At 50.9% G+C, this 17,870-nt stretch overlaps 1 protein-coding gene across 3 annotated transcripts in view; it reads right to left on the bottom strand.

Annotated features, from left to right (window-relative positions):
* Positions 1 to 17,870, bottom strand: part of LOXHD1 (lipoxygenase homology PLAT domains 1) — a 149,147-nt gene that overhangs the window by 62,496 nt on the left and 68,781 nt on the right. For 2 of the 3 annotated variants that reach the window (XM_088019417.1, XM_028098420.1), the window contains exons 15-20: positions 12,123 to 12,199; positions 11,049 to 11,245; positions 8,381 to 8,573; positions 4,207 to 4,367; positions 1,364 to 1,829; positions 716 to 870 (exon numbers count right to left, since the gene is read on the bottom strand). In XM_088019417.1, the coding sequence (XP_087875543.1) occupies positions 716 to 870; positions 1,364 to 1,829; positions 4,207 to 4,367; positions 8,381 to 8,573; positions 11,049 to 11,245; positions 12,123 to 12,199 (1,249 nt within the window). Of the gene's footprint in view, positions 1 to 715; positions 871 to 1,363; positions 1,830 to 4,206; positions 4,368 to 8,380; positions 8,574 to 11,048; positions 11,246 to 12,122; positions 12,200 to 17,870 lie in introns of those variants that run through there. The other variant, XM_088019418.1, reaches the window with a different exon arrangement.

Raw genomic sequence — 17,870 nt, 5'->3', positions numbered from 1 at the left:
TGTAAAATCTGGAAAGACAAAGAGCACAGCTGGGTTTTTCACGCTTTTCCCACTATACCTGGAAGAGGGGCATGCGTGCATTTCTTTCAATGCTCAAAAGCCTTTGTGTCTCCCACCACAGCAGGCAGGACGTGGGCCAGGCTTCTCAACCTTCTTTCAAGGTTCTCATGCCCCACTCCCCTTCATCGGGCTCATCAAGCTTCCCAGGGGCAGTGCCCACCCTGGCTCAGCTCTAACACAGCGCAGCGGGAAGATTCATTGTCCTCGAGCTGGCCTTCCACATTTCCAGCCCACATCTTTGTCCTGCGGTCCCATGCCCGAGGTACACCTGTCACTGTCATCCTTAGACATCTATACCACAGTCCCCTGCCATGGCCCAGGGTACAGCTCTCCTTCCTACCGTGTTTTCCCCAAAGCACCATCAGTACTTCCCCCTTGAACCCCTGCTCTGGCCACTCAGCACCTGAGCTTCTGCTACCTCTACTAGCTCTGGTTAGTTCCTGCAGGCCTCACGGTGCTTGACGCCCCACTCCCCGGGCCTTTCTTATGGCCCCCAGCACAAAGTGCCGGTGCCTACAGAGGAGCCACTCCCATGATATCTGGGTGGACTGGACAAAGCACCCTGCTGGACATCATGCTGTTGGGGGCCAGGGGGTGGCCTCAGGAATCAGCAGTCTCCACCACCTGCCCAAGGGCCAGAGAGCCCGCACTCTACCTGTCCCTGCTCAAACTTGTTGGGCTTGTCTGACTTCTTCAGGGGCCGCTCGCCAGTGTCTCCATACTCCTCACCGTAAATGGTCAGGTAGACGTTGGCATCGGTGCCAGCCTTGGGCACGTTCCCTGTGATCACCTGGACCTCATAGGTGTTGGCTGGGGACAGAGAAAAATGCAGCGTTGAGGATACCAGCGCTCAGGGTGGATCTGAGGCTCAGCCTCTCAGATGCAGCCAGCTCACGGGAGCGGGAAGGACCCACGGATTCCTCTGCACCTGCACTAGCCTGGAACTAAACCTATCCCTCCTCCCCACTCAAGACTCTCCTTTGCCATGAAGCCCGAGGAGGCTGGGAGTCAGGGGAAAATGGCTTCAGCAGCCCTCCTACCTCATGCCCCACTGGGAGCCATAGTGAACTATATCCAGGCTCCTCCTGGAGCTCCGAACCCCTCCTGAGAGCTGCAGCACAGGGGCAGAGCTAGGCCCATACAGAGACCTGTCTGTGGTGGGTGTTCAGACACAGGTCAGGAGACCTATTTGGGAACCATGATGGGTGCCCCCCGCTCTGGGGCCGCCATGTGACAGGAGAGCTAGACACCCCCCTGCACCAAGCCCCCTTCAGCGGCCGGGCGCACCCCTCCCCAGGCTTACGCTCAGGACCCGGCCGGCCTGCCGGCACCAGCTCCACGACCAGTTCATTGTCCTCCTTGCCCCGGGCGAGCCAGCGGTGGGCTTCGAACTTGTACTCCTCAATCACCTCCTGCATCCCAGGCCCAAATTGCTCCTCCTCCTCCTCCTCTGTCTCCTCCTCCTCCTCCTCCGACGAGGACTCCTCCGACGAGGACTCCTCCTCCTCACCCCCCTCGTCCTCCTGGGCACTGCCCTTCTTCTTCTTCTTCTTCCTCTGCAGCTTGGCCTTCAGCCGCTCCTTCTTGAGCAGCTGCCGCAGCTTGTCCCTCTCCTTCTTCTTCTGGGCCTCCTCCTCGGGCGTGAGGTCCGCCTCCCGCACCACCAGGTGTCGCAGCCACAGTGTGTCCACGAACCAGCTGGGTCCGAAGCCTTCGCCCGTGTGCCCCAGCCGGATCTTGAAGACCTCACCCACGTCCTCCGCCTCCAGCTGTGCAAAGCGCAGGGCAGTGGCTGGGGCGGCCCCTGGCATCCTCCCCGCCTCCCCTGCGGAGCCCAGCACGGGCCTGTGTGCGGAGCTGCAGGATGGGGAGGCCCCGAGGCCCAGGGCCTCCGGACCAGAGGCTTCCACCAACTCCCCTTCTCCGACCACCTTCAGCCTGGTTGCTGCACCAGCCTTCCAGGACCTCTTGGAGGCCCCACCCTCCACCCAAACCTATTTCCTTTTAACCCCAGGCGATGGTCAGGATGACCCTGTCTCTCGGTCTCTTCCCCTTCTCCCCCACCCCACGTATGCACATGCACGCACACACACGTGCACATCACACTCATTCCTGTTACTCCTGGTTCCGGAGCTTTCTTCATGCATTCCCCTCACCCAGAATGCCTTGATTCCCTCTTCTACCTCCAAGTAAAAGCTATTCATCCCATTTTCTGAGCTTTATTACTACTTTCCTTTTTAGTTTGTGCCTCTCTGCATTCTCTTTCCAACGTTATTTTTTTATCATGAATCACATATAACTTTGGAAATAAGCAAGAAAAAAAAGTGTTATTTTTCAAAAACAAAAAAATCTCACCCACATCCCCAGGAACCCCGAGCCCCTCCCCAGCACATGGCCTTTTCCGTCCCCGACAGCACAGAGCAGGCCCCGAGCTTGGCTATGGTCCTGGCCCGTCCTGGATGCCCTCCCTGTCCACATGAGTTGCTCCCTGCCCACTGGAACAGAAATTCCTAAAGATAGGGACCGTTCGTTCTTGCTTCTCTCCCCCATGGGGTCTGGCATACGGCTGGCTCAAAGGGCAGTGTGGATGGATTTAGCTTTCTTCAGAAGATCAGGTCCTCTAGCCTTCGGTCTGCCACTATGTTCTAAGCCTCACACTGCAGTGAGGCCCAGTCGCTGCAGACCTCAGGGGAGGGCTCACATGGGGTGCCTGCTGGTTGGGCCACTCTTAGGGTTCCCCACTCTGATGGTCTGGGTGTCTGACACTTTTCAAAGTCTGGTGCCACCAATTTTCTCACATGTGTCCTAGTGAAACTAAGATCTGGGGCTGTCCCCATGCATTGCTCAATGCCCTATAATTGGCGTCTGGGCCTAGATGAGAACTCAGGTCTTCTGACTCTGTTCATGAAGCTACGATGTAGCCAAAACCACCCTTATGAGAAAATGATCAGCATCAGCCAAAATGGAGCCCAGGAGCCCCGAGAAAGAGGCATTTTTTCCTTCTCAGCTACTGAGAGGATGGGCTCTGGACCTGATAAGTTCCTTCTTCAGCACATGAAATCTCTCCAGAATTTTCCAAGCACAGCATCCTGCCATCAACCTCTGCAGGCAGGCCTGCTCACCTTCCCCTCCGCGCACATCTGTCTGCCCAGCCATGACTGCGTCCAACACCACCTCCAGCCACACAGCCTGGTGGCACTGGAAGATGCCCTGCTCTCTTACGTCTCCACAGCTGGTCATAATTTCCCATGGACTTTCTCTGACATTGGCTGTTTTGATCCTCCCAAGGACTGTGAAGCAGGCTAGGGAGGTAGTCTAAGGCTAGGTTTGAACTGATGAAGAATCTGAGGCTCAGAGAGGTGCAATCCTATGGCCTCTACCTCCTCAGCGGTGTAATGGGGGGTTGGACTCAGTGAGGCCGCCTCCAGCACTAAATGTTCCATACACCTTGGTCCAGCTCAGCCAGGCCCTTCTCTGCTGGGCCCTGGGGTAGGACTCTTTGCTGAGGGCTGTCTGTGGCACACAAACACACAGAGAACACCCAGCACGAATATGCTTCCGGCATACCCATATCTGCGCACATACACACGCGCTAGTATCCCATACAGACACTCATATTTCCCCCAAGGGGCATCACACTTGCATCCTCCTCTCCTACCAGCGATATGCTCACATCCTCATCTCTTCTTCTTCTCTACTCAAAGGGAAGTGCAGAGTCCTGGGGCACTCAGAACACAGCCAGGAGACTCCTCCCCAGATCCCGCGTGGGAAGCATGGCCCTGCCCACAGGCGGGGGGAGCTGTATAACCAGAGGCTGGCAGCGGCTGCAGTAAACAGTAATCAGGGGCCTCCTGCCGTACTTCGCCAAATTAGAACCATCTACTCCAGCAGTACTCAGAATTGCAGCATGTTAGCCTCCCTGGAAGAGCTTCTAGAAGCCTAACCCAGAAAACATGCCCCACCATAGAGGTTCTGACTTAACTGATCCAGATGTGGGCCGGGCAGTCCTTTTTTTTTCCTCTTAAAGCTCCCCAGCTGATTCTAAGAAGCAGCCAGGGATGAGAACCACTGATCTAGTCCAATCCCTTCATTTTGGGGCACCCACTGGCGCTCTGTGGGCACCCCCACTGCCTTACCCCCACATACCTGGAATGTGTCCTTGGATGCACGATCGAAAACTTTCGAGCGGCTGGAGAGGAAGAGCACTTCTGTCTTGCCGTCCTCACCATAGATCTGTATGTAGACTCGGGCGGTGGTGCCTGCGCCACCCACGTCCCCCGTCCAAATCTCAACCTCATAATGGACCACTGGGTGGGCACATGGCGGAAAAACAGGACATTCAGCAATATTAGCAACAGCAGGGATAGTGACAAAACAGACATTCCTGACCCCATACCATGTCTGGTGCTTCACAGGTATTATCTTCTCTAATCCTCTCATCAGCAACATGATGAGGACTATCACCGCCATTTTGCAGGCTGACAAATTGAGGCTTAGAGGGACTGAGTAGGTGGTAGAAATGGCAAGCTCAGCCAATCAGACTCCAAAGCCCAGTCATCCACTGCACCACATTCCTGGAGCCAAGAATGAGGAATAGTCAATATACCAGCTAGCATTCTTTACTGTGTGCCTACCCGTGGGCGGACACCACAGAACAGAAAGAAGCAAAGTCTGTGTGTTTGTCTCTTTTCCTTATTTTCAGTAAAGGACAAGGGATTGAAATTACACTTTTCTGTTTTAATATATATATATATTCTTAAAAATTTTATTTATTTATTTGAGAGAGAGAGCATGCATGTGTACACAGAGCAGGGAGAGACAGAGGAAGAGGGAGAGAGAAACCCAGGCAGACTCCGCTGAGTGTGGAGCCCAATGCGGGGCTCAGTCTCATGACCCTGAGATCAGACCTGAGCTGAAATCAAGAGTTGGACACTCAACTGACTGAGCCACCCAAGCACACGTACTCTACCCCCAACATGGGGCTTGAACTCAGGGCCCCAAGATCAAAAGTCATATGCTCTACCGACTGAGCCAGCCAGGCACCCCTGAAATAATAATTTTCATTTAAATATATGATCTTTCAGATGATATCAACAGATACATCTACACAGATAGAGTTGTCTGTATTTTGAAGTAATACTTTATCAAGCGGTTAGAGGGTGGAAATGTGATACAGGTATGCACCACTAGAGGGCATTTCCCAGTGAAGAGCAAAACGTCTACCAGAACTAAGGGATCATAGTTTTTCAGGGACTGCTATAAGACTTGCACTCCCAGCAATGCCATAACAAGGTATTATGATTTTTTTTCCCCAAGATAAGACTTATTTTCAACAAGATGGAGGACCTTCCATTACCATAGCAATGTGAGAGGTTTGGGGCAGAAAGCAAGAGGACTGGTTGAGAGCCTAAAGAAGTTGAACTAGAGATACCAGGATCAGCTGGGAATGCAGGTGGGTGAGTGTATGGACAACGAGGGGATTCAGTAAAAGCTGACATTCCGAATGGAGAGAATACCCAACCTCATTCCCTCTCTCAGATCCTAGAGCAATAAGCAGCCAGGATTACACAAAACTTGGACAGATAAAAATTAGCATTCAGAAAGCAAGAACCAACTATCAGAAATTAACAGGGGGTAGCTGAAATAAAATATTCCATAGCAAGAATAAAATCAAGGACAGTACATAAGAACAAAAGAGGAAATTTCCCAAGAACAAAATGACAGATGATAGAAACGTAAGAAAATCAGAAGAATTCCAACATCTTACCAAGAGTTCAGTTCTAAAGAATACAGAGAATATAGAGTTGGAAATTGTCAAAGAAATAATAGCCAAAGAAGTCCCAGAATTAAAAAATGCGTCTAGAAGGAGCCCATGAGTTTCCAGAACAACAGATGAAATTAAAATCACGAAAGCCAGTGAGGACATCATGGAATTTCAGAATGCCAGAAATGAAACTAGGATCCTATAAACTTTTAGAGAGAAAAAAATCCCAAAGGTTCAGATAACAGAATGGCATCAGACTTCCCAGCTGCAACACTGGGAGCCAGAAGATGGTAGAATAATTCCTTCTAAACTTTAAGGGAAACTGAGTTCTAAATCAGAATTCTGTAATGAGCCAAATTCCTGATCAATTGTGAGACATTTGCAGACACTTCTCTTCCATACACCTTTTCTCAGGAAGCTATTCAGTAGAAATGAAAAGAAGGAAGAAACCAAAGAAGAGGAAGACATGTAGTCCAGGAAACAGGAGATCCAACCAGGAGAAAAAAGAAAGGAATTTCCAAAAAGATGGCCAAAAGGAAGTCTCAAAGGACAGTTTCATGGCAGCCTAGAACCTTGAGAGGTTCCTAAAGGAATGTCTTAGGACGGCGAGTGAGTAGAAGGAGGTAGAGAGGAAACAGAATTGCTGTTGAGTTTGGACTTAGGAAAAGAATTTTAGTTCTTTTGGAGGGATGGAGATAAAATGATGTTATGAGAGAACTGTTTCTTTCCCTCCAAATTCATTGTTGAAGCCTAACCCCTAGTAATTTAGAATGTGACTTATTTGGAGATAGGGCCTTTAAAGAGAAGATTAAGTTAAATTGAGGCCATTAGGGTGAGGCCCTAATCCATTATGACTGCTGTCTTTATAAGAGGACGAGATTAGGACACACACATGCAAATGCCCAAAAGAAAGACCATATGAACCTGCAGCAAGAAGGCAGCTATCTGCGAGGCAAAGAGAAAGGCCTCAGAAGAAACATAACTTCCTGACACTCTGATCATGGACTTCTGTGGGAAAATAAATTTCTATTGTTTAAGCCACTAGTCGTGGTATTTTGTTATGGCAGCCCTAGCACACTAATACAGATAGGTAGGTATAATAGAAATACAGATGGGTATATAGAAAACTACACGAATGAAAAATGAGGCTATTAATAACTTCAGAAAAAAACAAAAAGTTGTACACTAATTGAAATGCAATCATCATACAATAGGGGTCTCAGCAGTGAATAATATTTACATAGTTATGGTAATGTAAAAATTGAATACTGATTTAATTTTATGGAAGGCTGGAAGGAGGGGAAGTGTGTATGTACACACACACACACACAAATACACGTGTGTTAAAAGAGCTAAGCTCTTCTCTTCCATTGGAGGAAGTTAAGAGTTAATGTCTATGAATAAAATAATAAAGAAATTGGTAAACAAATTAATAAAAATATAGAGATAAATTTCAGAGGAAAAGTGGAAGTAATTTAAAAATTGTTACCTCTGAAGAAGGGGGATGGTAAGGCGAAGTGAACTACCGCTTTTTAAAAATCTGTACCTTGTTAACCAGTACCTGTAGTACGGTGATAGAAATCAAATTTTAATTTCTAAAAGGAGGAAAAGGATTGATTTTTCATACTGGCAGGTACCATTACAAAGCATGTACGTGTATGTGACACAGCCCTCAAGGAACCTACAGGATTAGTTGGGGAGAGAAAATGCACACATGAAAAGACATAAGGAGTTCCGGGCAAGGAAGAGGTAAGTGCATATTGGGGTTCCTTCTCAGGGAAGCTTCTGGTGGAAGTGAGCCTTGGGCAATAGCGTTCAGGGTAGATGTAGAAATGCAGAGGTGAGGGAAATGATATTCTCTGTATCAGTTTTTGGTGCCACTGTCTTCCTGACCCTCTAGATAAACTCTTGTTTCTCTGACCCCTACCATGACTACGGCTCTCACATCATGTACAAAGGGTGGCCAGATCACCTTGAACTTCACCTTCATTCAGAGATGTCGCCACCCTGTCCCAAAATGTCCTCCACCCCCATGCCATGACTGTCACTCTATCCCGCTTCATTTTCTTCATCGCTCTTACTTGGCAATGTATTATATATTTATTGTTTGCCTCCCCTGGTGGAATGTAAATTCCACAAAGGCAAGGATTTGGTCTACTTTGTGCCTAGGGCAGTGCTGGCTCAGAGAAACAGTCAATATATATACTTATTAAATAAATGTATGAATAAACAGCTTTATCTCCTCAGCCAGTCTTCCCAGGGGAAGACACATACTATGTCTCAAACTCTTATACACAGGGCTGAGAATGTACATTTCTTAATAGAGTCATTTACTGCCTTTATTCCAGGAAAAAATGTTTCATCCATTGAGTCCTCAGTTTCCCCATCTGTACAATGAGCCCTTCTGCCCCTCCAAGAACCGTGATACCATAGCCAATCGAAGCCCCATTATCTCCCCTTAGAAACAAGATCCAAGTCACCCCATAGTCCCTCCTCCTTCCCCACGGCCCCATCCCATAGGCGAAACAACGCTGATGGTCAATGCTGCCTCCATACATTCCTGGATCTCCACGACCTCACTGGGATAGAGCTCCACCTCCAGGCGCCCATCGGCCTGGTTCTTGTCCAGCCAGCGGTTGGCGGGGAAGGTGTACTGCTTGCCTTGGCGGGGCACGCGGATCTGGACGCTGCCGAGGAACCAGCTGGTGTGCATGCCCGTGCTGTCATGCCCAATCACCAGCCGACTGATCTGGAGGGAAACCCAGGGTGCGAGTGAGCGAAGAGCTGGTGTGTAGAAACCTCTATACCTCCATCCCTACCCACTCTGCCCCCCCCCCCCCAAACAACACTGGTACAAATTGCTGTCCTCAACCCAGATCTTCAGTTCCGCAGAAGAGAGGGGCTCAGCAGGAGGAGGCTGGGTCTCAGTCTTGTCTACCACCAGCCCGCTGGGGGACTAGGGGACCACTTTTCCTGCCTGGAGCCTCCGTTCCCTCCTCTTAAGAGCAGCTCACCTCTCGGGGAAGTTGTGAGAGGCAAGCGGGGGCAAGTGGGTGTGGCATGAACTTTGAAAGCGCCAGCATGTACTTGGGTAGTGGCCACACAAGAAAGCAAACATTCAAAACATTAACCATTTGCTTCCGATTAGCCATGTTATTGATTTGGCTTTGTTTGGCTTTAAAACAATACACTATTGAACATATTTTCTGCATTTCTTCTTTGACATACCTCTCTAGAGGTGACAGGATAGGTAGACAACCTCTCAGGACAGCCTCTCTGTGGTTCTCTGCTCAACCCCTCCTCTCACTCTGGGCCCCGAGGATCATCCATCTCTTTCCAGTAACACTCAACGGTCCACTTGCTTTGCTATTTTACATTTTAACATCTTTACATTTAACATAGATGACTGCGTAGATCATCGTGTTACCATCCTTATGAGTAGTTGGTTCTTCAATGTTAAAACCGCTTTAGTGCTTTTTTGAAATGCTGTTTGCAGGGCAATTCTAACATTAGGTGGAATTATCAAATAGCCTTTGAGATCCCCGCCAAGCCTCCCCCAGATTCTCTCTGTGATGGTTTGGAGAGGAAATGCTAGCCATGAGTCTGGGGTCAGAAGGCTAGTTCTAGAGAACTGTCCCTCCAAGCCCTGTTTTTGCTCTTACGAGTACGAAGTGCCTCTTTGAGCTGATAACGAAAACAACCATCATAATTGAGTGCCTGTAGCCTGGGTCCCCTGGAATTGGAGGAAGGAAACCAGCTTTGTTTACAAAGCCCGATAGCCTTTCGGGTGGGTGCCAAGGGTCACAGGAGGGCTTCACTGTCTGTGGTGCTGGGACAGTGACGGGACCAGCTGGATGAGTAAAGACGGGACAAGTGTCTTCTACCTGACCCAACGGGAAGCTCCTTAAGGACAGAACTCCTTAAGTTCTTTCAATTCCAGAACACCTGCACCTCCCTGGAGCAATAGTTCAGTCAACAGCAGCTAGTGTTGACTGCGCACTTACTGTGGGCAGGGGGGTGTTAGAACATAGTTAATGCTACCAACAATTCCCTTAGCATTCCCCATTGTTATGAATGAATGAGGCAAACGAAGGTGGGAAGTCACTGCCAGGCTTGGCAGGTAAATGGAAAAGTGGAGGGGCCTCACGCAATCAGCTGCCAGACTGACCCTCCCAACCTCTCAGCCACACTGCTTGCTGGGGGGTTTCAGAAATACAAGGAAGGGCCTCAAACACCATTCCCCTCCCCCTGAGATGTCTCGTCTATCTGCTGGCTGTTGCCAGAAATCCTCAGTAAAGGGATCAGCATTTCACTCTATGGTTATTAATTCAGTGGAAAATGTAAATATATTTTAATGAAGGAAAACCTTGATTTAAGCTCATTACCATCGAGGGATAAAAAGGACTGACATGAGATCTTTCCCCAAGAGCACTTTCATGGAGTACCTGAAATAGGGTGAGGCTCAGAGAGAGGGGAAAGGAAGTGTAGGAAAGGAAGGTTGTAGACGGAGAGCTTGTCGGCATCCCGGTTCCTGCTAGCCACACCGTGAGAAGGGCAGGTGGTAACAGGAGCCCAGCTCAGAAATTTCTAGAAAAGTTTCCCATACTGTGGTCCAGGGTGTCAGATCTGTGCTTTTCCAGATGAAGAGCTCAGACTGCTAGCAGCAGGGCCACCTGGGGCCTTGACAGAGGGAGACCGTCAGGTGCCATCTTCAAAGGCAGAATCTCTCCAGTGTTGCTCGGGGTGCACACTGAAACAAGTCTCCTGAGAAGAACTCAGATGCACACTCGGGTTTGGAAATGGGAAGTACTTTCAGCCCCACTTTTCTTCCCTGCATTCCAGTGTCCCCTTCTTCAGTGTCTGGGACCCAGCTACACTGGTCTTGGCTACGTAGGTAAAGGAAATGTTGGGACTACAGACACCAAAAATAGACATGCCATCCCTAAAGGGACTGTGGAAGCTTACCCACTGTTGACATATCTTCTGCTGCTCTGGGTCATAGCTGGAAAACAACATACCTCACCTATCCCCAAGTGGGCATTTTTTCCCTTCAAAATGGGTTCACCTGTGTGCATGTGAGGGCATATACGTGTGTGATGTGTGTGCATGTGGGTGTGGGTGTGATGTGTAAGTGCATGTGCATGTGAGCGGGTGTGTGCACCCACATATGGGTATATGTGGGGTGAGTGAGACCGTGTTTCGTGGTCTTGGGAAGGAGACTTACAGTACCAATATTCAGGGTCTCGAGGGTGAACTCATCCACCCGGGCACGTTCAAAATAGTCTTGCAGATTGTTGTCGGAGACCAGGAGAACTTGCTTGATGGTGTCAGATTTATCCCCGTAGAGCTTGATGTAGACCCTGGAGTCTGTGCTGGCCCCAGAGACATCACCTGTCTTCAAGCTGATGTGGTAGCGGAAGTCTAGGCAGTCCAAGGTGGGAGAGAGGGAGGAAGGGGTTAGCGCAGGGCGTGTGGGAAGGGCTGGAGCAGGAGGGTGGTCTGCAGCCAGGGTGGGACACTGAGCTAGGGGTCAGCAGCTGAGCCCTTGCTCTAAGTAGCCCTGTGATGGGGCAGGGCTCCCTTCATCTCTGTCGGGTCCTCTCATTGACAACACTGGGATGCTAATCTCTGCTTGGCCTGCCCACGAGGTGTGAGCACGCCGAGAACAGGAAAGCATTCAAAGAACCCTGAGTGCAAGAGACTTGAAGGACCTAAGGCAACCACCTTGTCCAGTTTCTCATCTGATGGATGAGGAAACGGAGGCAGAGGGGCATCGAGCCTGGCAGACAGTGTTTAAAGCGTTTTATACGCAGTGTTGTTTCTAAGTATTCTGATCTCGGCTTTACAAGTGAGGGATCACAGCCTTAGAAGGGAACATGTTTGGCTCAAGATGTCAACAGTTCGGGAGGAGCCAGCCAGGAGTGAAAGTCTAATGTGGACTTAAAGCCCCATCATGAAATAGGGCACCATGCCGATGGTGCTCCATTTTAACACCCAGAAAGGTCTGCGCCGTCTGTGCCTAAGGGAGGATAAAAATGTCTGTTTGGCTAGTGTTACTGCCTCTGTTGCTCGTATTGACATTCAATGCCACGATGAGACTGTGCACACAAGCCCAGACAGCGGAGAAAATTCCAGATCCTCCCTCAGAGCCTCTTCCTCTCCATCCTCCCCATTGCTGCCCCCGGGGGAATGAAGGAAAGAGCTCATGCTCGTTCCAAGGGCTGGCTTCCGTGCAGCAAGGGGAGGGTGCCTCTCTCACCAGGGGCACACCCGCCACCCGGTCATCAGGACGACTCACTCTTCAGTGCTGCATTGCTGTCACTGGGCAGCAACTCTCGGACCAGTTGACCGTCTTCCTTATCCTTGTCCAGCCACCTGGGAGGCAGACAAGGGGCTGTTAGCTCTTGGAGTGGCCGACGGCCACCCATCATGCTGCTCCCGCAGAGTAACCAGGGAGGTCAGAACTGTACGTTCAGCAGAGGAAAAGACTGTACAGGAGCTGAGAACAAAGGGTCACCACCCAGACTGGGGAGGGAGGACCGCCCTAAGGTGGTGATATGGGCTGAGGTTGGAAGGGCGACAGGGAGTTGGCTGGGAGAAGAGAGAGGTGCCGTCCTGAGGGAACAGCATATGCCGGGATGGAGCAGAGCCTCCAGGAGCTGAATGAAGGCCACTGGGGATGGAAGGCAGTGAGGGAAAGAGTAGCTAGCTTTCGGGGAAATGAGAAGGATCACAGGATATAGGACCCTTGGCAATCACAGTAAAGAGTTCATCTTGAAAGCCAAGAACGCCGGAGTCACTGTTATCAGCAAAAACAACCACCTCTTTTTGGGAGAGCCTAATGTGTGCACGGCGCTGTGCTGAGGGCTCTGGGGAGGGGGAGAAGGCACAAAAGATACACTGACATCAGTAAGACACTGCTCAGCCCCTAGAGAACGTACGGTCTAGTTAAGAAGAGAGGATAGACTAGGGGCGCCTGGGCGGCTCAGTCCGCTAAGCAGCCAACTCTTGATTTCCGCTCAGGTCATGATCTCAGGGTTGGGAGATGGAGCCTCGCAATGAGCGCCACGCTCAGCACGGAGTCTGTTTGAGATTCTCTCTCCCTCCCCCTTTGCCCCTCCGCCCCCTCATGCACGTGCTGCCTCTCTTAATTAAAAGAAAAAGAAGATAGGAGAGACTTGCCAGGGCACTGAAGTCCAGGACAAGGATGACTGTTGGCCCAAAGTAAGTGCAACAGGAATTTAGAGAAATGAGAACAGTTTGTGGGAAGGGGCTTACTGAGTCCTCAAGGAGGAATGAGATTTGCCAACAAGGAGAAGTTGGGTCTGGACCCTACAGGGCTGGGTTTGATGGCCGTGACTCATCTATTCCTCAGAGTGGGCCATGGCCCCAGCTCTCTGCGGGCCATCCACCTGGGGGCAACACATCGGACTGGCTCACCCGAAAACTCCATCCCCACCGAGCATGGGGATGCAGCCAGAGACATCAGACGGCCGTGCAAGCAGAGATGCCCAGGCCCCAGTACTCCCGAGGGTCTGTGATGCAGGTCACGGCAGTAGAAGAGACACCCTCAGTGTTCTCCAGCACCCTGGGGAAGCCAAGGTGCTCACCTCTGGACCAGCGTCTCCCAATTTGCTTCTGCATTGGAGCTCGGCTTGGCAACCCAGCCCGATTATACTCCTGGCAGGGAGGTGCCTCCTGGCCACAGAACCCATCAAAGGAAACCAAGGCATCGCCTTCTCTCCAGCCCCCGACATGGAGCTCAGGCCTCCTTAAACCACAGTCCCTCTGCCAATATACCCCACCCAAGGGTAGGATCCGCATCCCTTCTCTCTCGCCCTCCCTCCCCAAGCACGTGATCTTCTATTCCCACAGGATATTGCTGCCTGCTGGCGATTAGCTTGCACAAAATGTTAGTCGGCAGCTAAGTGATTACACTGGTCATGGGCTTTAGTGCTGTGAGTCTCAACACCAAAATCATCTGGGATTCCAAGACATGAAGATGCAATTGCAGAATTCTTGGCACTGACAATGAAGGGGAAAGGAGAGATAGTTGAGAGCAGGGACTACTGCCTCAAGTCCCTCCAACAAACCCATTAGGAGCCCCCCCCCCCCGTCCCGTGGAGGTCACCCGGCATCCACAGACAGAGACTGCCGAGAAGGGTGTAGCATGGCCGGGCTCTCACTCACAGGGATGGGAAGGGTGGAAGCCAGCAGGCCTGCGGCCATGGGGAAACCCACGCGCCCTCCTGCCACTCTCCACCACTCACCCATCCCCAGGCCCGCCCCAGCAGTAAAGGGACACCGTGGCTTGTCATTTTAACTTCCAACTGAAGGGTATTAATAGATATTTCCAAATATAGTCATTTTCTTTCTGCTTCATACATTTGGACCCGGGTTCAGCGTGAGATGCTACTAAATGGGTGAGCCCCTCTGCTGGTGATTTTATTGCTCTTTCCCTGAGCTCACAAGAAATGTGTAAGTATGCACACACGTGTGCACACAACACACAGCTGCCAGAGAAAACGCTTACACCACCTGACCCTGGCAGAGAATTTGATAAAGAGGCCCGTGTGTTCTCCCCCCCCCCCACCCCCCGGCAGTTAACACACAGCTCAGGTGAAAAAGCAGCAGCGTGGGAGAGCAGGCTCTACCTCCAGGTGCTTCAAAGGCCTCCCGGGTTCCCAGTCGGTAAATGCCACCCCCACATGCCTCAGCAAGGTACAGGAATTCATTTTCTTAAAAAGGCATGAACGCTTTAAGTGTCTGGGGGCAGGGAGGACTCCAGGGTGTTTGGGGGCCTTGGCTCGCCTTCTGCCCTGCAATCGGCATCACCTCTGTCATTGGCAGACTCGGCTCCTTTCAGAATGCAACCCCATATCACCCTCGCCATCACTGTCGGACACATGCTGGTCAGGAAGGCGCAGAAGACCAGAGAAGTTAAGAAATTTGCCCAAAGCCACACAGCAGGCGGGTGGCTAGACTCCTGGTCCCACACTCGCCCTGCACCAGGCATGTAGCAATGCAGGCAGTGTGGACACACCGACTTTTTCCTCATCCCCTTTCCAGGTTCCCTGTCCTCCTACTGACCCCGTCTCAGGGCTCGGTCCTCACAATTCTTCATCCACACTCTCCCTGAAGGATCCCATCCATTTCCCTGACTTTAAATTCCATCGCTATGCTCTCATATCCTGGAGCTATTTCTCAAGGCCTGACTCTGCCTACTCGACTCACAAGCCCCTCAAACCTAATATGCCCCAGCTAAACCTCTAGAGTCCAGCCCAGCCCCACCCTCAAGCCTTCCCCCCCAGGCTCCCGGCTTCAGCAAAGGGAGCATGACTTCTGCCCACCTACCAAAGGCAGAGACCTGGGTCTCCAATTGCCCTCTCTCTTGTGGGCACATCCCATGAGCTCTATCTCCAGGCCCTGTCTCTGGCGTAGCCCCTTCCCCCTACCTCCACTGCCACTACCTAGGGCAAGCTGCCATGTTACGGACTTAAATGTGTCCCCTACAAATGATGTATTAAAGCCTTAAGCCCCAGTACCTCAGAATGTGACCTTCTTTGGAAATAGTGTCCTTACAGAGGTAATCAAGGTAAAATGAGGTCCTTAGGGTTGGCCTTAATCCCAAATGACTGGTGTCCTCATAAAAAAGGGAAATGTGAACACGGAGACAGACATGTACAGAGGGAAGATGATGTGAAGACCCAGGGAGAAGATGACCATCTACATGCCAAGAATGCCTGTGACCACCAGAAGCCGAGAGGCACGGGGCAGATCTCATTCAGAGGGAACACGGCCCTGCAGACGCCTTGTACTTGGACTTCTGGCCTCCAGAACTATGCGACAGTAATTCTGTTGTTTAAGACACTCAGTCTGTAGCGTGTTCTCACAGCAGCCTAGCAAACTAATACGTGCCATCGCGGGCCCTGCAAAGCCTCCCACCAGGCTCCGTTTCTCCTCTGGATCCCCCATAGCCTGCCCTCCACCCAGAAGCCAGAGGGAACTTCCTCAGATGGACGTTCCTTGCCCAAAGCCACATAGTGGCTGCCTGTCCCTGCCTGACACTAGCCTCTGTCCACCGCTGACCTCACCTGGTGGCCTTCTCTTTTGTCCACCTGCTTTGGTCTCAGTTAAGTTCTAGAACCCTCAAGCTCTTTCCCCAGCACTTTCCTTTCTATCCCTTAGGAAGTCAGCCCAACTGCCCCCTCTGCAGACAGAACTTACCCACCTCCTCCATCTCTAACCAGCCCACCTCAGTGTGGCCGCTCCCACTGGCTCTGCGCCATCGTGTGTTTCCTTCATCCTGTACCTCAGAGTTCGTAAGTATGGCTTTCTCTGTTTAGTTCCTTGCTTATTGTTTAGTTCCCCTTTCGGCTATACACTTCATGAGGTCGGGGAGCAAGTGGATAGTAAGTGCTTAATAAATCTCTTTCGAGGGACGCCTGGGTGGCTCAGTCGGTTAAGCGTCTGCCTTCGGCTTAGGTCATGATCCCAGCATCCTGGGATCGAATCCCACATCGGGCTCCTTGCTCAGCAAGGAGCCTGCTTCTCCCTCTGCCTGCCTCTGCCTCTCTCTCTCTCTGATAAAAAAAAAAAAAAATCTTAAAAAAAAAAATCTCTTTCGAGTGCATGGGGATAAAGCTGCTCCACCTGGCATCCCAGCTGGGCAGGCTCCCGGCCCAGTGGGGGTGGGGGGGGGAATGAATCAGTGATGGACCTGGAGAGAGACCAGAACTCTCCCACCTCATCTTTCATCCTCACGTGCCAGGCAGCCCCCTACCAGCCCCAGCATGAGCCTCCTCCTCGGTCCTGTGCCTCAAGCCACTTCTCCAACCTGGATGACCCACCCTCCCTTCTCACCATCGACCCCCCCCCCCCGATCATTCCTGGCCCAGATCTAGTTCTACCTGTTTCTAGAAGCCTTCCTCAGCCTTCTCAGCCTTTACTCTGAGCCTCTTTCTGTCCATTAGTGCCACTTACTTAGAGCTACCGGAGTCATTATTTATCTTTTTGATATAATCCCTTATAATACTAACAGTGGCTAGACTTTGAAGACTGTAGAGACCTTTGTGATGGACAAAAATGTTTCATAATTATTGTCCCAGTGGCCTTCCATGGCTGGGAAACTACTCCTCCTGGACTTGTGCGGGTGGTAAGCAATTCGGCTGTAGCAAATACGTCTGAGTGAACATGCATGCACACGAGTGCATTTGTGTGCATGGTTAGAGAAAAAGGAACATATTCACCGCAGGGCTGTTGGGCAGCTTGCCCCCACCCACTCCAAGGAAGACTGTCTTTAGCACAGCCACCCTCAGGAAGCCTGGGCCAGCCCTAATGAAGGGAGCTTGGACATGCAGCACCTTGTTGATGGGTGCAGGCTGAGTCCTTCGCAGAGCCCCAACCTAAGCAGACTGCGTGCACTTCCCAGATGTTGCCACAGGTGAATGTGAATGGCCAGCTTGACGGTGCAAAAAAAAAAAAAAAAAATTGATACTGCTTCTTGTTCTAAAAACCTCTGTCAGTAACTTCTAGAGTCAATGGTACCCCAAACTGGTTATGAAAGAAACCCAAATGTTTAAGAAGAAAGAGAAACGAAACTTTACCTCACTAGCAAGCTGGGGAAAGGGAATGAAAACAAAGTAAGGTATCTTGAGAAGACATTCACAGGGACAGATGTGGTTGAAGGCCCATTCAAATTGGAAAAAAAAAAAACAAACACCTTTGACTCAAAAGTTGAATTCAGTGGGTAACTAATAATCTGAGGGAACTCCGTTAAATTCTGAAATTGTCATACTGTATCTTTAAAAAGTAACAACACTCTGGTACTTAAATAGACACCCCAGCGGTGCCCTGGGACACCAGACACCAGTGGCTCATCACCTGCAGGTGCGGTGGGGACATGAGTCTAAGCACCAGCAGCAGGGGCCACCTCTTCCTGCCCTGGTTCCATCCTTAAGCCACGACTGTGCTCCCTGGTCTGTGGTAGCGGGCAGGGCTGAGTCTCCCCAAAGCCAGGGCCCGGGACCGAAGCTGGAGAACACAG

Source organism: Eumetopias jubatus, unplaced genomic scaffold, assembly GCF_037043125.1.
Source record: "Eumetopias jubatus isolate StellerSeaLion01/CBP00866 unplaced genomic scaffold, mEumJub1_p1.0 scaffold_16, whole genome shotgun sequence".
NCBI lineage: Eukaryota > Metazoa > Chordata > Mammalia > Carnivora > Otariidae > Eumetopias > Eumetopias jubatus.
The sequence above is the reverse complement of the archived record's forward strand: the minus strand, read 5'-3'. Positions and strand labels throughout refer to the sequence as shown.